The 24821-nt window shown below is 42.1% G+C and overlaps 1 protein-coding gene across 3 annotated transcripts in view; it reads right to left on the bottom strand.

Annotated features, from left to right (window-relative positions):
• The window catches only part of LOC115336417 (histone-arginine methyltransferase CARM1-like), a 75011-nt gene extending 55503 nt beyond the window's left edge, over nt 1-19508 (bottom strand). For 2 of the 3 annotated variants that reach the window (XM_030003264.1, XM_030003265.2), the window contains exon 1: nt 19139-19419. In XM_030003264.1, coding sequence (XP_029859124.1) covers nt 19139-19307 — 169 coding nt within the window. In that variant the 5' untranslated portion in view covers nt 19308-19419. Of the gene's footprint in view, nt 1-19138 lie in introns of all 3 variants that reach the window. The other variant, XM_030003262.1, reaches the window with a different exon arrangement.
• Nucleotides 19509-24821: the final 5313 nt, after the last annotated feature.

Below are 24821 nucleotides of genomic sequence, written 5' to 3'. Positions count from 1 at the left end.
AAAAAATACTTGCCTTCAGAGCATCTCATTACCACTACCAAAGAAGTCAATCATCACATTTAGAAGTTTGTTCACACAGAAGGTGATTAGCATACAGTAATTACAGGGCACCCTTGCCAGAAACTTACACAGACATATAACCACCTTCCTGTAATTTGGTCTTACTTCCATTTTACTTTCAGTGTAGATTGATGAATGTAACTAGGCTTGTACAGCCAGTTATCAGCTACTCTGAGCAGTAAATATACCATTCAAAAGTATCACAGAATCACAGAGTGGTTTGGGTTGGAAGGGACCTTTAAAGACCATCTAGCCCCAACTCCCCTGCCATGGGCAGGGATATCATTCCACTAGACCAGGTTGCTCAAAGCCCCATCCAACTGGACCTTGAACACTTCCAGGGATGGGGCATCCACAACATCTCTGGGCAACCTGTTCCAGTGTTTAACTAACCTCATTGTAAAAAATTTCTTCCTTATATCTAGTCTGAATCTACTCTCTTTCAGTTTAAAACCATTACCCTACCCCATTGTCCTATCGCTACAGGCCCTACTAAAAAGTCTGTCCCTGTCTTTCTTATAAGCCCCCTTTAAGTACGGAAATGCTGCAATAAGGTCTTCCCAGAGCCTTCTGTTCTCCAGGCTGAACAACTCCAATTCTCTCAGCCTTTCCTCACAGGAGAGGTGTTCCAGCCCTCTGACCATTTTTGTGGCCCTCCTCTGGACCTGCTCCAACAGATCCACGTCTTTATTGTGCTGTACTGTGTACTTTCGGCAGCCATTCCCCTTGGAGGTGTCATGGGAAGGGCTCACTGAAATGTACTAAGTTTTTGTTAAAACTTGTGAAGGCTATTTTTTCATTTAAAAGGCTGGGCCTTCACTTAAAAATGAGCTGTGTTTTTGTTTTGGGTTTTTTTAATGTGAGCTGTAATTCAGCAACTATCATGTAGCAAACATTTTGTCAAAAATTTATTTAAAATATTATTCTTCCAGATCTAATTTTGGGATAAAAGTTCAAATTTTTCTCAAATACAGTAATGTGAGTGTAACTACACATGGCAAGTCCAATCCTGACTAATAAGTGACTGTGTTGTGGAAAGACTGCAATGGTATTGGTCTAAAGTTCAAAGCCAAGTGTATCTCAAAGTAGTTACAAAAACATGTCTGTACTTTTAACACTGATTACTCCTGAAGTATTACTCATAGCAGTACTGGGCAGAATAATTATGTATCACTCCAATTTTAGGTGCATGTTATTCCTCTTACATACATAGCCATTTTTAGGTTTTGTGCCTTTTTCATTTTAAGTCTTCGATGCCATCATGCACCACTGTGTGGCTTAGCACCAGGTGGGATGCTGCCCTCCACTGGGCCAGGTGCACCACAGACACAGAGGGGAAGCCCAAGCAAGGCGGCTGTGTGAACATGCATTGGAGATTGGCTAGCTGCAGGAGCCGAGGTGCCAGAATGACATGTTTTCACTCAGACTCTTCCCACTTTGTTTACAGAAAGAGAAAACAGTCTAGCGGGGCAAAAGGTGTAAGAACTTTTCATTAGGTCAGATTTTGATTACAAGAGTTTTCTCCATTCCAGTGACATTCTCCCTTTCCCAGGCATCTGTCTTAACAGCCTAGACTTTACGGTGGAAAACAAGTATGAGGCACCTAGATTTCCAAGCAAGCTCAACAATGATATGGTAAGTAAGAGACAGACAGCATTATTACCTCATCTTTTCTCACAAAAGTATGTGAAGCTTCTTCTCCACATGGAAAGAAACTCCTTTTCTATTTGTGATTTATATTATTTACTGTATAAGCTTTGGAATACTATACTTCTGATTAAAAGCTTAAAGTTTAAAAAGTTGTTGGGTTCACGTCAGGAAAAAAAAACCTGCACTATGGAATTTCTTTCTTAGACTCCTATTAATTCAATGGCAAAAAACCTTCAAGACTCAGACATATGTTTGTTTAAACCAAATTACAACAGCTGAAACAATGTTCCATAGAACTAATTTCTTAAATTTACAAAACATAGTGAGTAAATGCAATAAAGGCTCAGGAATAAGACGACATTAAATTAGGAAGAAAGAGGAACAAAGATTCCTGTGATAATCTTACATACTCACTTGAAACTAATTCTTCTTTCTATAATTTTCACTGATGTTGTTAGATGACTATACAGAGTGGCTGTAGTGTAGTAACACAGTAGCACGGCACAATGCGGCTAGTCAGCAGGCAGTTTAAAACACAAGTATTGCACTATACCTGCTCTTCTAATAAGAGAGAAGGTGTTCTACCTCTTATCTATATCAAGAACAACAACACTCAAAACGTCTAAAAAATTTGCTCTTTCACATGAAGCAAGTAAGGAAAAAGAAAAAGCTCTTCTGAGATTTAAGTGTTGGAGTCTTGCCCAGTTAGCCATTGTATTACCTTAACACTTCACTTGTTCAGAGTTTTATCATAGCTATCACTGTAGACAAAAAGTCCTAAGATAATGTTTTGATGACAATAGCATAAAACTGACAACAGTTTTATGCAACTGAACTGGCTGCAACCTCAACAAGGAGTACAAGCCTGAATTCTGTGTAATTTAAGCACAGGTGTGTTACTACATGGAGGCCTAGTTCATTCAAGCTCAGAATAAACAGCTTCTCTGTTAGGTACAAATAAGTAACTTTCTCACAAAAGGAGAGGAAAAAACCCACAACCACAATCAATTAAAAAAAGAATTAATAAATGCAAATTTCAAGAGGAACTATGTATTTCATAGCATTATCTCCTACCTACTTCACAAACAACAAACAAGCCAAATCATTAGTGTAGTAAGCTGATGATTGAATGTATTCCTCTAAAATCAGTACTTGCCAAACGATTTCTAGACGGAAAGATACGAACAACTGATTAACTTATTTAAAATCTTTTCCTTATTCAGCATATTACTAACAACAACAGTTAGCAGTAATCTTTTTAGAAGTACCAAAGTCTTCCTCCTTTGCTCCTCTTCAAAAGAGATCTTGTTAAAGTTTTCCTTGGCAGAAAACCCTGGGACTGCAAATCTGAAAAGAAATATGACAAAGCCTGGAAATGGGCCAGAGAGGTTTGGGTCAACCTAGATAAAAAGAAAACAAAGGAGCAAGCCCTGCAAAATTTCACTTTCACAGCTCAGTGCTCAATGATAACTGAAATGAAAACCCCTTATCCTCATGCTGAAAATGTGTCTAAGCAGTGGCTGTTTACTTGGAAAATAAATCTACCTTGCAGATACCTGTACCTACCCATAGATGCCTTCTACAGAATTGACCACTAAATATTTACGTTTGTACTGCTCTTTATCAGATTAAGATGTTAGGTAAACTATTGAGAACTACTGAAAAACCACCAAAGTGGTTTTTAAATACTTCCCAAGTACACACTTCTTGAAACTAACTGTTATTTAGCTAAAACAATTAATCACCAGAAAAGGCATTCACCTCACAGAATGACTTTTCCTAAGTGTAAGAACTCTTTCAGGGAATGTAAGATTTAACAGTTGCTGGTGTTTCCCTGCCAGTTCTCTTCATCCTGTCCCCCATGACAAAGTATTTTTCCTTTAAGATTTTCCTGGCCTTTATGGGTAAGAGGACGATGATGTTTACATTAATTTAGTAATTCCTGCTAATCAGCTTTAGAACAAAGATAACCTGACACAGTTATCTACTCCTATATGTGTTACTGTTGGGGTTTTTGTTCCCTACACCTGTATCCCATTTTGAAAACAGATCAGCACCTACTGCATGCAGAAGGCTAATGCCAAAAACAAATTTCCAAGCAATTCACATCCTTCAACATCAACTTGTCTTTTGCCATTACTCCAAATACAAAATGAAAGAAATGCAGCCCAGTACACCAATATTGGGCTTCAAATATGCCTGCTTACTAATTACCTACATCACACCGCCTGTTCCTTCAGCTGATTTATGATACCCTTTAAAACACCAAACACAGCAAAGAATGTTTACCGCACAAAGCTAAGTGCAATGTAAACATCCCTCAGTAACAGTTAACTGAAGCTGGTACACTCACACAGCAAAAGACCTCTTCCAAAGACACTAACTCAAGTCTGGAAGTTATCTACAGGCAACACAATCTTGAGTTAATATGTAACCTGACCTTTGAAGGCATAGCTAGCTGGTTTTTACCGTGCACCTGTCAGGGTGCTGGTCTGTCAACCTCAAAACAGAGCTCTGCCTTTAACTGCAGTCATGCAGCTTAACAAATAAAACATGTAATCATAAGCAGATCAGGAGTCACCAATTGCAAGCAGTGTAAACAGAATCCTGCAGTACAGAACAATTAGTGCCAATTTTAAAAGAGTATTCCTATTTATTCAGTCAGCCTCAAGAATATTAAGTGTCATGTTGCAATCACAAGAAGAGACTAGAACAAGTTACCTCTTCTAATTACTGGTGTAATTGACACATCCAAATTTCGAAAGCATAACTTTGTTTATAAAAAAAAAGCTTCAGACAGGAGGACAAGTTGGTATTTACAATCATGGGCTCTAATATTTTTCTGGCATGCAAGCCACTTCATCTGAACGCCCACCTCTGCCTGTAATCTCACTAGTGATACCTCCTCTAAGTATTAGCTGCACCATTTGAAGCCTCATACGTGACTAAAACTGGCACCCAGAAGGTGTAAAGAATCTCTGTGACATGGATTCACAATGGTGACAATTTAGGACAACTGCCCTCTTGATATCCTGACAGTCTTGGACATAGTTTGTAAGGCAGTCAGAGCTCAAGCAAATAGTCTGAAGTAACCACCATGGGAGTGTGATTTGAGGTACAGAATAGATCTACTTTAATCATACTACAGCAACCTTTAGAGAATTCAGATACTTAAGAAAAATAATAATCAATATTTATTTAGATAGATACTAAAGTAGAAGTGTTTTGAGTCTGAGAAATTTATTTCTCAATTATACCCTAGAAACTCTAAAAGTATTAAAGAGTTTATTTTCTACTATAAACAGGTAGTTTCATTAACTTCAAATCAGCAAGTACTAATCTCAGACTACTATGGTAAATCACTGCAGCTCACAGACACTGCAGCAGTAAAGCACTGAGCTTTCAAATAAGATAGGATACAAAGAATACAATGGCAGTGTACAAGATACTTCCTTGTACTTTTAAAGGACTGAGAGTAAGAAAAGCATTTCTTAATACTTCATGCTGCTAGTCGTAAATTGATTTCACACTGCTGGTGTCTACTCAGCTTGACATTTAATGAGTCAGTGCAGCTCCTTTATACAAAAACATCTTGGAAGGGAGGGGCCTGATATAAAGTTATCAGATTTGCAGAAAGATAAGGCTACACTTGTATTCTCACTTTGCAACAACTTTTCTTTTCTAATTATGATACATATTTACTTTTACCTTAGTTTTGCTAGTTTTATGTCCACACATTTCTGAGAGCATTTCAACTATAGTTTTACACAAATAAGACTTAAAAAGAAAAAGCTACCACAAAACTATCAAGGAAGAGTTGCAATGATACATGACTTTTGACCATCTGTATTTAAATTATAACAAAAACACCAAACTGGAAAGCACAATATCCTCTGGATTGAAAAGTCCAATATACTCAAGAGCAGTATTTTTTAAAGAATTGGTGGGTGCAGCACAGCAAAAAATGCCAGCAGCAATTAATCTGTAGCACTTCAAGATACAAGCTGCTTTCATTATGCACTGAGGGCTAAACTAATATGTTAAATCTAACATCTAAATATTTAGTGGCTAATGCAAAACATCATCGAATGTAAATTTAAAAGATGAAGTTTGTTTCCTGAAAATGTCATCTTTTAATAATGACAAAGGAAAGAAGGAGAGTAGTAAACTAAGAATCTCTTATCCATGGATATCTAAAGAAACTAGCCTTCTGTTTATGAGTGACAATTTTAAAATAGGGAAATTAAGAAATTGTAGTCACTGACCAATACATACATAAGATTTGTTACATTTTAATCAACAAGTCAGACGTATTTTGTCTTTTTAAGCAGTGGTGAGAGGGAGCAGGGAAGAAACAAAAGATGCAGACAAATCTTCAGTCATCACTAATCTTTACTGGCTTACCTCAGTACTCTTAGTTAGCTATGCAGCTTGTAATTTTCAGCCATCTCCTGCTGCTGCTTCCAAAAGAGCAGAAATATCTTATTTTATTAGATTTTAATTATACCCCATATATTCGAAGTAGTTTTCCAACTTCAGAAATGCTTTTTTTGCTTCACAAATGTGTTTAACACACAATTTGCCAAACATTTAACAAGATAACAGAGTCTTACTTCCTTTCTACTCAGAAAAATACAGCCACTGTGCATGGTAAAGTGCCAAAGTATTAAAACCGGAACATAGTAACTAATAACAAAGATTGAAGAATTCTAGATTTGGACAAAAAAAATAATCGGAATGTCTTTCCATTAAATATTCCCCACATATGTTTGAACCTATTATCACTCTGTCTGCACCAATACTGCCTTGCACTCATTTTATATTGTGCTACTTTGGAAATCAAATAAGCAGACCTGCCTTTAGGAAAACTAAGTTCCTAATACAGCACTTGTGCTAAAGTTTTGGAAGCTACTCTAGGGTCCAAGGCATATTTGGAACATTCTGGAAGTGTTACTGTGAAATGAATGGAAAGCCTCTCTCTAGTGCACACTCTCTAGCTGCCAGAAGAACCTGGCATATAAGAAGCTGGCACTGAAACGATCAGGCCATCATGACCTCAGTGCAGATGGTTTGCTTTCCAGATGTCTATTATTAAACAGTTGCAATTTGTTTCCTGGATAAAAAGAACCTGATCCTACAGACACATGCAGACACAATGCCACTCATGCTACTTCCAGGAATACCGCCAACTGAAGTTAATGGCAATAAATCACAGAGGCAAAATTACTGGTACACTTTTTTGCAGGATAAGATTTGTGCCTGACTCACTCAAAATTATATAGCTAAACATAAATGGATGCAAGATTTTCAAGTTACACTTTCAGATTCGGAGAAATTAATTTATAGATAGCATGTAAGATTATTGAAAGGAGAAAATAATTTACGTTTAGATTTACTTACCTCAAGGTCTGTGTATATTTACACACAGCTTCAGTTCCCCCCACAGATTAATTAAACTTCACCACAGAAAATTCAAGATAGAACAGCAAAAGATCATAACAACAAAAGAGCTAGCAATGGGACCCTTACTATGCTAACACAAACATGAGCAAGTGTCCCGCGAGAGTAGGATTATGACACTACTACTATATAGAAATCCTTCCCTGTATTAAAAAACTAATTCAGTTACCTACAATACACAGAACAAAACAATAGTGGCTTTTGGGGTACAAGAAAGAGAAGTGCAAGTCCACTGCACTAACTGCATTGCAGAGTACCACTTCTGCCAGCTGTGGAAATGCCTCAGCGATGCCAGTTTTCAATTGCCATTTTGTTGCCTTTACAATACACTGTTCCCTTTAATTGGCTTTGGTTGGAGAAAAGGGACAGGCAGGAGCTGATCCAGGATCCTTGGAGTCAGTAAGAACCTTTCCACTAGTATCGATGGCCTTTAAACAAAACTCTCCTGGCATCCATCCACTTATTTTCTCTGTGCATGCAATTTAGGTAATTTGGCAAAATAATCCCATGTCCCTACAAACCTGAATAACCTCCCTTTTCTCCCCCAAAACTAACCCAGAAAAGTAAACCTATTTCAGAGGGCAGTACTTCCTCTTCCTTCAATTAAAACCATATCCTAAACTCAATGTAAATATTTACTGTGGCACTTACTGGCTGACACCCAGTTTTAAAAAAAAAAAAAAAAAAAAAACCAACAACTTTCTGGTAGTGTCCTCTTCCTTAGCTTTGTGACCTAAAAACCAAAGATGATTCTTCTTTCTTTCTTCTCTCATTCATCTCTATGCTCTAGTTAGGCTGGGGACTCCTTAAGAAACAACTGCTTTCATTAAAAATATCTGGGCAGCACTGTAAAACATTTAAGAGCAAACACGTACAAGTGTAAGCAGGTATTTTCACTGATTTATATTGCCTATCTAGAAAGCAAGAAAAAAAAAAAAGAAAAAGCATACAAAAATGGAAAATCAAAGTCATGCACAGTTTTCCATTATAACTATTTCCATCCACACTATCTCTTCTTGACGTAAGCACTGGATGTTCAAAGTCCTAATTTAGTTCCGATCAAGCTGCTGCAGAAGTAACAAAATCTGAAAGTACCATTATTCAGCAAGGCACTTAATGTCTCGTGGTTCATTTAGGATTCTTAACTTAATGCTGTGAAAAGAAGATTTCCAGCAGTTTCATTTTACTAGCACATATTCAGGCCTGAGAATTTTTACAGTCTTTCTTCAAGGCCCTTTTTCAAAGTTTAAGTTCAGAAAGAGCTGGAGTAATCTTATAAACTCACTCAAGAAGTCTTTAAGCCTTTGCAAACCAGCCAAAGAAAATTGTCTGAAATTCTTCCTAGAAAGCAGTATTACCAGTAATAGTATAAAGGCCATCAAACTGCACCTTAAAATTGCAAGTTAATTAGTACAAGAGAAGGAATTGGTTCAGAGGACAAACACAGGGAAAGGATGATAAGCCCATGCAAATCATAGATTAGATTGGGTTGGAAGGGACCTTTGAAGGTCATCTAGTCCAACCCCCCATTAATGAGCAGGGACATCTTCCACTAGGTCAGGTTGCTCAGAGCCCCACCCAGCCTGATCTTGAATGTTTCCAGGGATGGGGCATCCACAACATCTCTGGGCAACCTGTTCCAGTGTTTAACTAACCTCATTGTAAAAAATTTCTTCCTTATATCTAGTCTGAATCTACTCTCTTTCAGTTTAAAACCATTACCCCTTGTCCTATCGCTACAGGCCCTACTAAAAAGTCTGTCCCTATCTTTCTTATAAGCCCCCTTTAAGTACGGAAATGCTGCAATAAGGTCTTCCCAGAGCCTTCTGTTCTCCAGGCTGAACAACTCCAACTCTTTCAGCCTTTCCTCACAGGAGAGGTGTTCCAGCCCTCTGACCATTTTTGTGGCCCTCCTCTGGACCCGCTCCAACAGGTCCATGTCTTTGCTGTGCTGAGGACTCCAGAGCTGGATGTAGTACTGCAGTGGGGTCTCACCAGAGCAGAGTAGAGGGCCAGAATCACCTCCCTCAACCTGCTGGCCAAGCTTCTTTTGATGCAGCCCGGGATATGGTTGGTTTTCTGGGCTGCAAGTGCGCATTGCCAGCTCATGTCGAGCTTTTCATCCACCAGTATCCCCAAGTCATTCCCTGCAGGGCTGCTCTCAATCCCTTCATCCCCCAGCCTGTATTGATGCTTGGGGTTGCCCCAACCCTGGTGCAGGACCTTGCACTTGACCTTGTTGAACCTGAGGAGATTCACATGGACTCACTTCTCAAGCTTGTCTGGGTCCCTCTGGATAGCATCTGGTCCCTCAGGTATGTCAACCACACCACTCAGCTTGGTGGTGTCTGTGAACTTGCTGGGGGTGCACTTGATCCCCCTGTCTATGTCACTGATGAAGACATTAAACATTACTGGTCCCAGTACAGACCCCTAAGGGACACCACTTGTCATTGATCTCCACCTGGACATTGAGCCATTGACCACTACTTTCTGTATGAGACCATCCAACCAATTCCTCATCCATCAAACAGTCCATCCATCAAATCCATATCTCTCCAGGTTAGAGAGAAGGATGTTGTGGGGAACCGTGTCAAAGGCCTTACAGAAGTCCAGATAGATAACATCAGTAGCTCTTCCCTTGTCCACTGATGTAGTCATTCCATCCCAGAAGGCCACTAGGTTGGTCAGGCAAGACTTGCCCTTGGCAAAGCCATGCTGGCTGTCTCGAATCACCTCCCTGTCTTCCATGTGCCTTAGCATAGCTTCTAGGAGGATCTGTTCCATGATCTTCCCAGGCACAGAGGTGCGGCTGACAGGTTGGTAGTTCCCAGGGTCCTCCTTTCTACCCTTTTTAAAAATGGGTACAATGTTTACCTTTTTCCAGTCACCGGGGACTTCACCTGACTGCCATGACTTTTCAGATATGATGGAGAATGGCTTGGCAGCTACATCAGTGAATTCCCTCAGGACTCTGGGATGCATCTTGTCAGGCCCCATAGGCTTATGTATGTTCAGGTTCCTCAGTCAGTCTCAAACCTAACCCCCAGTCCCTGTCTTGAGGTCCATCCACTCAAGAGGCATGGGAAGCGAGGTTGCCAGTGAAGACTGGTGCAAAAAAGTTGTCGAGTACCTCAGCCTTCTCCTCATCCATTGCTACCAGTTTGCCAGTCATGATCATCGAGGGGGGGGGGCGGAAATTAACTTGCTTTGATGTTCCTTTTCTGACTAACATACCTACAGAAGCCCTTTTTATTATTCTTTGTGCCCCTTGCCAAGTTCAGCTCCAGCCACACCTTGGCCTTGCTGACCCCATCCCTACACAACTGGGCAGCATCCCTATACACTTCCCAGGATACATGTCCCTGCTTCCACTGCCTGTGCATTTCCTTCTTGCTCTTTGGTTTGACCAGCAGGTCTTGACTCACCCATGCCAGTCTCTTGCCTTCCTTTCTTGATTTCTTACACCTGCAGATTGAGAGCTCTCACACTCTATGGAAAGCGTCCTTAAAGATCTGCCCTGTCTGTTCTGCTCCCTTGTCCCTGAGAGCAGTTTTCCACGGGGTCCTGCTGACTAACTCCTTGAAGAGCTGGAAGTTTGCCTTCCTAAAATTCAGGGTCCTGACTTTACTCTTCGCCTGACCCATATGCCTCAGGACTGCGATCTCCACCAGTGCATGATCACTGCAGCCCAGGCTGCCTCCAATCTTGACATCACCCATTAGCTCACTTGCACTGGTGACCAACAGGTCCAGTATCACAACCCCTCTGGTAGGGCTGTCTATAACCTGGCTTGAGAAGTTATCCTCAATGCACTCCAGGAGTCTCCTGGATTGCCTACAGCTCGCCGTGCTACCTTCCCAGCAGATGTCGGAGTGGTTGAATGTACAGTGGCTTCTCAGCATAAGGCATTATAGGCAACACTATTTACTGTAAACACAGCTTCAATGCTTCCAGTACCAGCCACTATAAAACTACTTCAATCCATCCATAGATGGTCTCTTCACAGTTTCCAAGCACCTCACAACTTTAAAACAGTTAGCTTTACCATATGGCTGATGGGACAAGAAGTGGTATCACCATATTTTACAGAAGGATTAGTTATATTGTTGATGCAGACACTTTATGGGAGAACACAGAACTTAATACAGGTCTCTCAAATCCCATACTTGTATCGACAGCCATAGCACCATATTTGTCACACAGTACATGTAGTGTAGTGGTGTAATATAAGAGCACAAGGAGAGTTAGATAGGATACAAGAAAGCAGAAGCAAAACCAACCAACCAACAAAACCCTAAACCACCACCATCACAAACAAACCAAGCTATCCAGTAGGCACTGTAGTGTCTTGCAGGCTAGTTATTGAACTTCCCGATTCAGTCTTTAATTTATTATCTCTCTCTATATATTAATCTATCTACCTACAAAAACATGAGTATGTGTGTATATATATTTACACAACTATATTGATACAAATAAAAAAAATGAACGCTAATTACCAAACAATAAAGGTGAGGCATGCTCCTACTGCAAAACTTGCACTACTTGCTTTACTTGCTTGCTCTTCCAGCGTAAAAAAAAGGGCCATGACTGATTAGCAAACTCCTTACATATTGTAAGAGTTCTGCATGGAAGAAAAAAACTAGCACTTGAGATATAATAAAAAAAGACCCTTGTGAAACATAAGTTTAAGAATTTATCTACTCAGCTAACCACTGGAATACTTAGTACTATGATATGAAACAGTTAACAGAAAGTTTCAGGATCACTGTTTCTAATCATACCACCTTCAACCACATTCCTTCAGACAAACTATTCTGCTCAAGAATCGTCTAACCTGCAACTCCCCCTCAGAATAAAATAAAAAAAGAAATTTTAAGTGCTTTGTTTATTCCCCCCTGAAATCCTTCATGCTGCCCTAAAGATGTAGAAAGAAGTGGGAAAGGACAACTAAAAGCCTCCACGTGACATGCATGTCACAGGTTACATGAATTATATGTATAAAATATTAACTATGTTGTCTGCTCAAACTTCCTCTAGCAACTGATTTTCCCCACTAGGAAAATGAACATTTTTCACAATGGAAAAGGAAATGGTAAAAGACATCAGTTCTGCTGTTTAGAACTATTGGCAGTGATTGCCCTCTACCAGCACATGAAGGCTGCTGATGCTAGTACTATCTGTGCAATGCATGTGAATGTACAGTATTAGAACATAAGCATTCATACAGTTAATACATTTTCCACCATATCCAAATCCAATACTTTTGAATTTCGGCTAGTAAGTGATTTATCTTACTTTAACCCCCTAATGTTTTAGGATTTAAAACTGGTCTCAGTATGGGATAGGGAAAAAATTATGCAACATATTCGACTGCAAGGTACTGCAGGGGGGGAACAAAGCAAGGGCCAAGTAAAAGAATGTGGAGTTTATTTCTTGTGGTTAATGGTTCGTATCCAGTCCAGTTCAACTGTGTCTGAAGCTCACTACCATGAATGTTTTGTTACCACCAAGTTGGTGGAACTGGACTAGCAGTGATGAATTTTCCAAGCTCTAAGTTTTAATTAGCACCCTTGTTCTGGAGCACAAATAGAACACATTTTTCTTGAGTCCAACACTGCTGCATACTTTCCTTTTTATGTAATTTTAAAAAGCTAAATATATGGCCTATAATACCAGTACTTACTAAGACTTACTAAGACAAAAGGCAGCAGGGCTTCTCTACAACTATCATATCCTGTGAGAGTCAATACTCCCTACTGCCCATCCAACTTGTCTGCAGTTTGTCTTCTGCCACAGCTGGGACATGATCAGCACATCTGAAGTCAATATGAATTTTCCATCTGCTTCTGGGGGCACAGAACTACACCTACTGAAGAGTAGGTGACAACTTGAAAGAAAAAAATATAACATTATTAATAACTCAGTCAAAAATTGGGTCTCATTTCTCCTAGAGTTCAAACGTTAGAACTCAGAGAGGCAACTCAAGGTAGATGTGAAGGATCTTAAACAAATATAAGTAATGTAAAAATTTGGTAAAATACAACAGACATTCCTTGGGGCTTTCACTTATTGTACTAATTCTTCCAAAATTCATGGCCATCTGTAGAAGCTCATACTTTCTGATCAGCAATAATTAAACAGTAATGAAAAAAAAAGCATAAGTGAAGACAATCTACAAGGATAGCACTTACCCAATAGTCTTTCCTGTATGTGTAATGCCCAAGTTTTTCTTCTTTTTTTCCCCACTTCACCCAACACATATAAAGTACAAAACACAAATTTCTAAGATTAGGAAGTCTATTTTCAACTGTAAACAGATAGAGAGAAAATAATTTGCCAGCCTCACAATTTTTATGTCTGTCATTTACAACTAACAAGCTTACTGCAGATACTGGAACATGGAAGGTAAGGGAGTGAGGGGGAAAGAAAAATCAGTGTTTCAAGAAAGACTGTTTGCTCATTTTTCAAAACAAAAAAAGCACTACTCTTCCAGTTTCATCTAGCTCCTATCCAGGTCTTTTGAATAACAAGACAGTTTGCAAGACAGCCTACTTAGGTATCACTGAGTTTATCCTGCATATAACTAGAGCGAAAAATTACATATTTGCTAGGCTGCTGTTGAATTTTGTCAAAGTATCCACTGAATCAGGAAAAAAATACCCCTCTCTCTCTCCCTCACTTACTCCGAACTATGAGGTATAGCCAATTACACTTTCCTAAAAGGCTATCAGGGATTTTGTTTTTCCTAGCAACCTCAGGCAAAACAAATTAATGAGTGAAGAGCTGGTATAATACATGCTTCTACAGAACTTGCACTGTAATGCAGAAATACATGGTTGCTGCAGCTGCTAGCTGCCAGGTTCCTGTTCTCAGCTTCAGTAGCTCTAAACTTTGTTTCATCTTAAAAGCACCATGACTGAGCACAATGTTATCTACTTCTATCAGGTAAGGGGGCATTGGATGTGTTTTGTCCTTTGGAAGCTTAAATCCTGTCTATGTTTATATCCTTCACACTTGCAAGGGACAAAAAAGTACAGCAATACATCAACAGAAGGAACCAAAATCAACAAGATTCCAAGGATTTTACAGTATGTTTTTAAAAGTATTCAAGGAAGCTTCTTTTAATTGTCTAAAGAGCTGTCAGATGAAGTACTGGGGGAAAAAGTACTTCAGAGAAACAGTAGCTAACAGTCTTTCAGGGCAACTAAACAAGAATAAAACAGAATTAAAGTAGAGCTGCTGTGGCTAGGTGAAACCTCCAGACATTGCCAAATTTTGAAGCCTTCAATTAGAACTTCACTGGCCTCAGTTTAAGATCACCACTTGTTTACATAACAATTATCACAGGAAAGGGAATCCAAAAGGTCTCCCAGCCTTGGAGAAGCCACAACACTGCTACATTAGCATCTTATGACACTCGGCCATCTGCTCTTAAGCTTCCTTTGATCCAAGTAGGTTGCCGCCCTGGATTTTCTCTTGGTCTCCTGGGAACACTTCCTGGATACCAATTTTCTACTTTCTTCCCAGAAGTTCTCACTATTTATACCAGAACTTTTGCAATTCTGTTATGATCATTCCATAAACCAACTATGAATTACATTTTTAATATCCCATCCTCCCAAAGCAATGCACTATGTCAGTCAACAGGATTTCTTCTGTTCAGCACCCTCAAAAATATTCTGACACAAGGTCAGAGTTCTCTCAGCAGCAGCGGGCTACCTTTCATGAGTAGTTTTGCAGACTACATTTTCATTTCCAAATCAGTGGTGAAGAACCATCACAGAAAATCAGTAGGACCAGGTGATCATCTATTTTATTGACAACACCTTTGCTCCACAAGAGGCATCAGTCTCCAGCTCTCCTTGGATTCACAGCTCACCAGAAACCAGTCTCCCCTAATGGACACTTCTCTCAAATGGTTGTAGCTCCAGCTCAGCCCTGGCCCCACTGCACAGCACTCAGAAGTATACCCACCTGCTGCCTTTGGCACCTATACTTTAGAAAGTACAGTGTTTCTTCCCACTCCACATATATTAATACTGCACTGTGGAGATTCTTGCTTTCTCCTGTCCCACAGCTGAAATGGATCCATTGCCTGATAAAGCATAATCCTTCATTCTTCCTTGTTTTAACATCCTGTATTTATTTGTCAGTTTCTGGATCTCTTAGGATCATAACCAGTTGTTCCACTTATGGAGAAGTTCTACTGCTTCAGGCTCCTCTCTGGGCAACAGAGTGGTTGTATTGATATCCCTTGACTTTACACATGGTGTTGCCCCCATGTGCATCCACATGAAAGGGAAATGTTAAGGCTTGAGCTGGTGAAATTCTCACTGACACTGCCAGTAAGGAGCACAAACTCCAGCAGCCAATCAACCACAGTGAAACCTGCTCACACGTTTGCCTTTAAAAATCATTCTGAGTACCAGCAAGATACTATATACTATACACTATGCTATGCAATGTAGTCTACATTCTTACTTAGCTCTATACTCAATTACCATTATGTCCTGGTTTTGGCTGGGATAGAGTTAATTTTCTTTCTAGCAGCTGGTATAGTGTTATGGGTTTGGATTTAATATGAGAATAATGTTGATAACACACTGATGTTTTCAGTTGTTGCTAAGTAGTGTTTATACTAAGTCAAGGATTTTTCAGCTTCTCATGCCCAGCCAGCAAGAAGGCTGGAGGGGCACAAGAAGCTGGGAGGGGACATTGCCAGGGCAGCTGACCCAAACTAGCCAGAGGGGTATTCCATACCATGTGATGTCATGTCCAGTACATAAACTGCGGGGAGTCGGCCTGGGGGGTAGATCACTGCTCAGGAACTAATTGGGCATTGGTTGGTGAGTGGTGAGCAATTGCATTGTGCATCACTGGTTTTGTACATTCTGATTCTTTTATTATTATTATTGTCATTCTATTATTGTTATTATTATCATTATTAGTTTCTTCCTTTCTGTCCTGTTGAACTGTTCTTATCTCAACCCACGAGTTTTACCTCCTTCCTTCCAATTCTCTCCCCCATCCCACTGGGTAGGGTGGGAGCGAGTGAGCAGCTGCATGGTGCTCAGTTGCTGGCTGGGGTTAAACCACAACGCATTATTACATTACAGACAATAACAGAACAGGTTCAGACAAATGCAGCAGTGGCAGGAGAAGTATAAAAACTACAGATAAACTGAATGCTGTAACAGGGGTAAGAATGCAGTCCTGATGGACAGTCTAATCACAGATCTGCAGTCAGAGTAATTTTTGACCAGACAGTTTGACCAGGGGTATTTTATCACTTTAAAACACACATAAAAAGTGCATGCTTTGTTCTCCACAAAAATATTTCCTGGCAAATATTCCCTTACCAGTGAAGAAAGTAGATGGTATCCTAAACGAGGACTGGTTTTTTTGTTTTGGTGTGGTTTGGGGTTTTTTTAATAATCAGAAAAGAAACAGCAACCCCCCTTCAAGATGTGTTTAAATAATCACAATAACTACAACCAAATTATTTTCTCCAAACATATCAATACATAGCTTTGTGAGACGCATTCAGGCAGAAAGTCTGAAAAGAAAGTAATTTTCATCACTTCAATATGAAGTATGGAGAAAAAAAATAAGATAACATTTCAAATTATGCCAATTTCTTTTCTTGCTTAAATAACCTGTATCTTACCAACAACAACAGGCACCACAGTATGATCAATTCTATTCAAGATTTGTAAGAAAACAGTTTTTCTTTTCACAACAAAGTTATCCATCCTCGGTGAGACAACATAAATAATAGTAAGATCATTCTATGAGCAGATATTAACGCTAGAAGAACACACTACATTGGCAGTACTAATAATAGGGTATGTCATCTAGCTGTTTGCAGACTTTTTCTCTCACCTAATACACAAAGTATTCCAGCACCAAGTTACTGAACTCTCAGATACCACCAAAAAGACTTGTGTTACACATAGGGTCTGATAAGGCACGGCTTGAACATCTTCATATGAAAGGAAAAAGATGAAAGAAGACAGCTCACACCTCAAAACAGGTTTGCAAAGTTCCCCTTTCTTAGCAAGAACAACACACTGATGCACTCTCATCCAAAACTTATTTGATAAGTCTTTAGTAAACTACACTCCAGTGTTGTTGGGCATAAATATATACCGAGGGAGGGAGGAAGGGAGAGAGAGAGAGATATCTCCCCTCTCTATCTTAAAAGTTTTCAGTTGTGTCCCATGTGAGCCCTTACAACAAAAAACCCAAACAACTGCTAACTTTGAATTTCACTCTGCTTCCAGCAGGTCTTTCACTCACATGCATGCAAGAACAAGCATGTATGAAATGAAAGACCGAGTAAGTACAGACCAGTCTTCAAATTAATACAATGCAAGACAGAATCATGTCTCAACTGTGATTAGTGGTCAGCTTTTGTCACTTGTGCTTTCTTAAAGGACATGTTAAATAACTGATAGTACAAGCAAATATCCAGTATCAACTGGCATATGAACCGATTTATTCACACTGCTGACCGAAAACCAAACATGACTATAATCCATCTATTCCAGCAATCCTTTCAGAAGTTACTGAGATTGCTTTTGAGAAATCAAAGCCACAACAGGTATTGTGTGTCTAGACTTGCTCAGGATTGGTCTCATATTCACCCAGCTCACTGAGAGCATTTCTAATTACCTTCCATACATAGAGCAATTTCAGTTTCTTCCCCAGTCTTCCCACCACCCAGATTCCAGAAGTTTGTTTTATTCTAAAATGTCAGCTCTGCTACTACCCTGTAAAGACACAAATCCAAAAGAATGATTGCTTTCGAGATAGTCAGTGAAGGGTGTGCATGCAGACATCACCTGTGCATCTTAAGACAGCCTACATACAAGTAGCAGAGCCAGACAGAATTACTTCAGGGCTAAGCACTGCCCTTCTGGACCGGTTTGGATTTTCGCAGCAGCACAGCGCACCCCGAGACACTGCTGCACTCCGCTGCCCTCTCAGCACAGCTGCCCAAGTGGCAGCAGCAGCAAACCAAACATAGCTCTGTTCATACAAGTACCGAGTAGCTTCTTTACATCCTTCCCTTTCCAGTTCTGTTATTTTGTCTCCCATTTGGCTCCATAGGAAGAAACCAAGACCTTGTCCTTCAGACACGGGGGAAAGGCCTCTTCTGACCATCCCTGTCTGAAGTTGCAAACTCAACAACGCTGAAGAGCAGAGAGGAAGAACGACCCTGACGTGCCAGTTCGTACCCTTCCCCGGTGAAGCAACTCCTTATGGCCGAGAGGCCGTTTGCCACTGACAAGCTTGTAGCAACAGCAGGGAAAGCTGTACACGGGGCAGCGCTTTGCAGGGCCCTGCAGGCGAGACCGGTTCCCGCTAGCTGCCTGCATGACACTCGTCTGGAGTTACCAGCTGGCTCCTCACCATGAGTTTATTACTATTGCATTCCCACGCCCACCCCAGAGCCCGGCAAGCCCGAGGAAAGCCCCTGGAACGGCCACCTGCTCCACGAGCTGCGCGGAGCCCGACGGGGCCGGGGCTGCCGCTGGCGAGCCCGGCGCCCACCGGGGCAGGTGCCGAGTCCCCCGCCGACCCACACCGGCAGAGACGCGGCCCCGTCGCCCCCCGCCCGCACAGCGGCCGCGCCGCACCCCGGCCGTTAACGGCCGCCAACGGCTCGGGACGCGCCGCCCGGCCGCTACCGGCACCTGGCCGCGAGGGCGCCGAGGGAAGGCGGCGGCAGCCCCCTGCACCGCGCCGGGGTTACCTTCGGCGCCGACAGCCCGGCGGGCCGCGGGGCGCTTTCCGTGCCGAGCCGTCAACGAGGAGCGCCCGGCCTCCTCCGGGGCCAGCCGCTTCCCGGCGGAGGGGGAAAGCGGAGGCCGGCCGGGGCGGCGAAGTCGGTGTCCCCCCGCCAGGAGGAAGCCGAGGCGGGGCGGCCGGCAGCTGCGCGGCGGGGCTCGGTCCTTACCGTCTGTCACGGTCACGTCCGCGTCCTCCGCTCCGGGCAGCATCTCCAGCTGCAGGGCTTCCTCGCTGGGGCTGGCGAGCTGCAGCCCTGCCGGCAGCTCCTCCCTGGCGAGGAGCAGCTTCACGCTGCACCGCAGCGGCTGCTGAGCGTGCGGAGACGGAGCGGCCATGATCCCCGCCGGCCCCCTCCACCAACAGCGGTTGCGGCCCGAAGAGTCGCTCCCGCCTGCCTCCTGCCAGCCCGCGGGAAGGCGGCTGCCGCGGAGGGAGACCCGCCCGGGAGGCTTCACCGACAGACCACAGCCACGGCTCGGGCGCTTCCCGAGGCATCTGCACCGCAGCCAGCCTGCCTCCCGCCCGCTTTAAAGCTCCTCAGCCACTTAACCGCGCCCGAGCACGTTAAGTGGGGCGGGGGCGCCGGCGGGCAGCGGCACCTGCCGGCCGCAGCCGCGCCGCCGGGCGTGCACAGGCGCCCTCCAGCGTCCCTGTCGTGCTGCCCAGCGTCTGGCGGGGAGGCCGTGACACCCTCCCGCCGCCGCCGCTCCTCCTCCTCGTCCTCCGGCGGCGGCGGCGGCTCGGGCGGGCGGCGGCCCCTGCTGAGGGGGGCTCGGGCTGGCGGGGACCCCGCGCCCCTGAGGCAGCGGGTGAGGAAGGGCCGTGCGCGCGGGCGGCCGGGCAGGTCTCGGGCTGGCCCTGGGGCTGGAAGTCGGTAGCAGGGATTGAAGGAGAAGGTTCGCTAAACCGCTGGCAATTTGGCTTTTCCCTCCCCGGCGTTTCCCCCTCTGCTTTACTTTCGAAGAGCGTAAGGGTGCAACTGTAACATTAAGCAGTAGGTGCCGCTGTTTTGCCATAAAAGTTTTCCCTGGTGGTTTGTTTTTTGGTTTTGGGGGTTTTTTTGGTTTTTGGGGTTTTTTGGTTGGTTGGTTGGTTTTGTTGGGCTTGCTTTGCCGTTTTTTGTTGTGTGCTGCCGTGCTGCCCTGCTGCCCGCCCCCGCCCCCCCGCGCGCCGCTAAAAGGGGAAAAAAAAAAAATCCCACCGGTTACTTTAGTTTGTATGCCTCTGTGTCAAAGAGACGCTGTGAAGGTAAATTAATGAATATTTGAGAAGTGCTCTGAGTTTAAAAGGACTGTGTAAAATTTAAACGGGCCTCAGCTTATTGAGTTTCCAGACGTTATTGTAATATGTACGTCAGTAATGTTCTCTGGGCCCAGGTGGTGAGTTGGGCTATCCTGGCTGGCTGGAAAGGAAGCGCATGTACCCACCTCAACTGTGTCAAAAGGACTGTCTTGTTCTACAAAGAGGTGACCTCCCAACTACACAGAGACGTGTTCCTCTGAGCCACTTAAGCCACAAAATGTACTGAAGTGGCATGCGTGTTGCTGAACCTGGGTTTGCACTAATGACTGGGATGGTTTGTCTATAAAGACAACGCAATTCTGTCCTCCAGTAGCACGGTTCTCTGCCTGGATTTAATTACGCTTTCTGAGCACAAAAATGAGGTATCACCTCTTGATTCTTCTATCAAGGAATTTGATGTTATATGCCCCTGTATGAAGGAGGAATAAGGCAGTCTGCACATGCCATCAAGTGTTTGTGCATAGCTTACAGCACACAGTAAGTGCTTTGGCACTCAGCTGGATTGCATATACCCAAAGCCAACTCCACAGCCACTTAACTAACATCTAGGCCAAAGAATGGGGATTTCTGGGCTGTCAAATTCATCACTGCAGTGAAAGGTTGAATAAATACAAGGAAAGACTGCATTTGTTGAGCCTAGAAGAAAATATCTATAGGTAGCTGAAATATAGGGCCAATGCCAGACTAAGAGTTGTAGAAGCACAGTGGATAAGCAGGAAAGCATCATGCAGATAGATATGCCTCTCCTAGATGAGAGAGCCTCATGACACATCAGTAATAAAATGGAGCAACAGGCAGGATGTTGCCGTTTTTCACAATGCTGTGAAAAAGAAGGTGGCAAGGGTAGTTTGGAGGCGTACATTTTTTTCACACGTGCAAGGAGACAAAAGAGTATCTTTTTTATACCAGTATCTGTACGGGATGACTACCTCAATTCAGTAGACGTGTGCCACTGACCACCTAGTCCTCAACAGCATTACTACTTCTCACACCCATAAGGGGTGAATAGTGTCCCACAGAAGAGGCCTGTCCACTTTGGGCAATAGTCACTGCTGCTTCTACCACCTCGGTTTCAACTTGCAGCCTTGCTTCCTTTTTAGCTTCAGGCGCCACCACTAAATCATTGAACAGCTACATGGCTGTGGCTCCAGTACAGTAGGTTTTGGCTGCAATAGTGAGTGTGATGTAGCAAGGTTGCTTCCTGAACCAAATATATGTGCATTTGCGGGGGGGGGGGGGGGGGGGGGGGGGATGGGCATGGGTGGAAGAGGTCTGACATAATTCTGCATTACAGCCCTTTGCCAAACATATACAGGGCAAATGTATTTTCTGAGGGCATAAAGTAATTTTAATTATCAAGTCCAACAAGAGGACAATGTATCTGAAAAAAACTACCTGTATTCCTAAAAGTTTGAGTGATAACAGCTAGGGTGAGCTGGGACTACAGAAGACAGGAAATTTTGACTATTCCTTTTAGCCTTTAATGCACATCTTGAATTGTTACATGAATCAGCAAAGAACAAACTTTCAACCAACTCTGTAAGTTATGTTCTGCTTCTGTACTTCCTGATCATTTTCCATCCAGATTTCCATCAATCTCTTTAAACTACAGTATTATTCAAGAATCTGAGGAAATAACTTCAAGGATTATTGCTCAAACCGTGTACTACTATATCCCTCATATGATGAATTCCACCAAAATTTGACTGGAAACACTATTCAAGATGTTGCTCACCTGAAACTGCTACCTCACTGCGAATGCTTTATTGTGTAGAATGCACCATTTTTGTTTCAAAATTGATCTGTGGAAGTAACAGGAAAACAATTTTTAATCCAGTTTTGTCTTTCATTGGCTATCAGCAAAGGCAGCAGTATCAGTAGCTATGAAATTAATGCTACCAACTAGTTCTTCACTAATAGTATAAGCACTAAGTTTCAGTATCTCTTGGTAAAGCCAAGTATTTTATACTTAGAAATCCAAATCAAATTTACATCTAGTGGTGCAACAATATATTCTATTAAATACTATTGTTATGCCTCTTCTTTGACATTGAAGGGTAGAACAGATAACCAGCATTTGTTCTGCAGGCATACCCTGTCCATTTGCCAGCTACATGAACTGTCGATTACAAAACCCACCTCGGAATGTGACAAGTCCTGTAACACAGAACTAGGTTTGAATTTCACAGTCTTTTCCAGTTGGACTGCTGTGTCTGCAGAGCCCCACTGCTTTTAAAGAGCAACTACAGTTACGATCCTGCTTAGTGGGTTTAAAGGTATATAGGATCTGGTGGTGTTAAATGAGAAAAGTTCCTTCTCTTCCAGACATCGCGACAAGCTTTGTCTATAATGGATTAGCTACTTGACCACTTTTTTTATTTTTTTAAAAAAGTCCACCCAAACTTGCAGGAATTTTAAATCGATTAAATTCCCCTTTATAGGAAAAGGATAAAAAAGCTGAACTGTGGTACATTATTCAGCATAGTTAGATATTTTGGCAGTTTTTTCAGCAGAAACATCCTACAACAAGACATTCTCTTGTCTACCTGTAATGCAGTTGGTGTAGTAGAAGCATGAATTTGATTTGGATTTGCCAAAATAGGTGGATGGAGATAGAAGGATCATGCTTTCCAAAGACCCACAAAATGGACCCTCTACCAGAAGTCCAAAGGAAGGGAATGCTGTCTTTTATGTGGTGATGATTAGCCATATTTGTGGATAAAATGGTTTTGTATTTCACGCATACAGCCAAAGTATCTTCAGAACTATTCAGCATTTCCTTCCTGTGGAAAAAATACACCTTTTAAAGCTTTGAGGGTAAGTATGGTTGCAAAAGCTATTGTGTGTCACATCTGTGACCATAATACTCACACGCTCTCAAAGTCCTTTCAGAGAAGTCTGCCTTGATCCTATAGCAATGAGACAGCTGCACCTAACAAATGTGAGAGAAAGCATCAGGCAGCTCTGTCTGAGCTCTGAAACAAGCAGTGTTTGGGGACGTCTCTTTCATGCAGAGATGAGATCCTTGAGTTAGATGGGAGCATTACTCCACAGTTAAGCAACATCAAAGTGACAGCTTTCCTTCTTGCTATGTCATGCTATCAATCTGAAATGACTTTGGTATCATGCTGGTCACTGGTGGATCCCAGATAGAAGTCCTTCTTCTGTGACCCTGAAGCTGGTGAAAAGATCCATTAATTACCTGAGGAGCATGCCATACTACTTTAGCTCCAAGCCTCTCTTTGTTGGTGAAAGTGGGCTTTCCAGGCTAGGGCTGTCCCATTTCCTTGCTATGTTACTTACTGCACTTTTTGATTTTGGCTGTTTGGCTTTCTTGGGTGAAACTGGAGGAAGGAGGAGAGTCTAAACTTTTCTTAGGCATCAGAAACTGTTGAAAACCAGGGAAATAAAAGGACAAAGTGATTGCTACCGTTCTGAGCAAAAGTCACCTTGTCACTCACATGGCCCAGTAAATTCAATGCCTGTGTTGCAACTACACTATTCTTTGTGACCCAAACTTCAATTAATGTGTTGTTATAGCAGCTTCTTCAGCTGTTTCTGCAGTCTTTCAATAGTGGTGGAAGACAATACAACCTCAAATTAAAGCTTCCACAAAGGACCAGTTCATGAACCCTTCTTCTAAAGAGCATACTATAGATATGCCTGTCCACAATAATACTACCAGTAGCTCTCTTGAACTGTGCTTTAACAACTCAAGTATTGTAAATATGCTTGTGCCAGTAATACTTCATGAAAGAAGATAAAGAATCTGAGCACTCTGGTTCTTTCAGCAAGTTTTCAGAACTTCCTAACCAACAAATGTCTCCAGCAGCAGAGACATTAGTACAGACCACTTTTAGCAGCACTTTAAGCAAAGGTGGCTAAACCAGAACTGTGCCAGGACACCATCTATTAGTGTGGCTCCGTTGTGGGGAAAGGCAACATCCAGCAGCAAAGAGAGAACAGCTTGAGACAGCAATTTTTTTATACCATTTCCAGCTAGGTCTCTGAAAGTATGTCTGATTTATTAAGTACTAGTTACTAAGTAAGTGCTGACCTGCTCTGTCTGCCTAAACTCTGATAATGAAAGCAGCAGCAGAATGAATGAGATCAGCAGAATCAAGTCAGAATAAAAACTAGCATTCTGTTAACAGTGCTAAAGATGGATCAAGGTTTCTTCCTTGCCTTGGTCAGACGCCTCTGTGGGAAAATAACTGGTTTGTACTTCAGATGGCTTTTGACATAGACCTTGATATGGAACTAAACAATTGATGCACATTGGATTGCTTCAGGCTGTATGACATTTTACACAATTGAAATGAATGCTTTAGGTAAGTCAAATTAAATGCACTTAAAATAACTCGATATAGAATATATCTTACTTATTTGATATCATTAACATCATGCAGAAAATGACCTTACAGAAGTAATAAAAATAAGCTTCACTTATAACCCTTCTTACACTGGTGTTTTCTTACAGTACCCAGTATTTCCGAATTTCTCCTGCACTTCAGCTATGCTTCATAGTTTGAGGTCTGGATTGTAGT

This window comes from Aquila chrysaetos, chromosome Z (assembly GCF_900496995.4).
Source record: "Aquila chrysaetos chrysaetos chromosome Z, bAquChr1.4, whole genome shotgun sequence".
Classification (NCBI taxonomy): domain Eukaryota; kingdom Metazoa; phylum Chordata; class Aves; order Accipitriformes; family Accipitridae; genus Aquila; species Aquila chrysaetos.
Note: the sequence above shows the minus strand (reverse complement) of the source record. Positions and strands in the feature narration are given on the sequence as shown.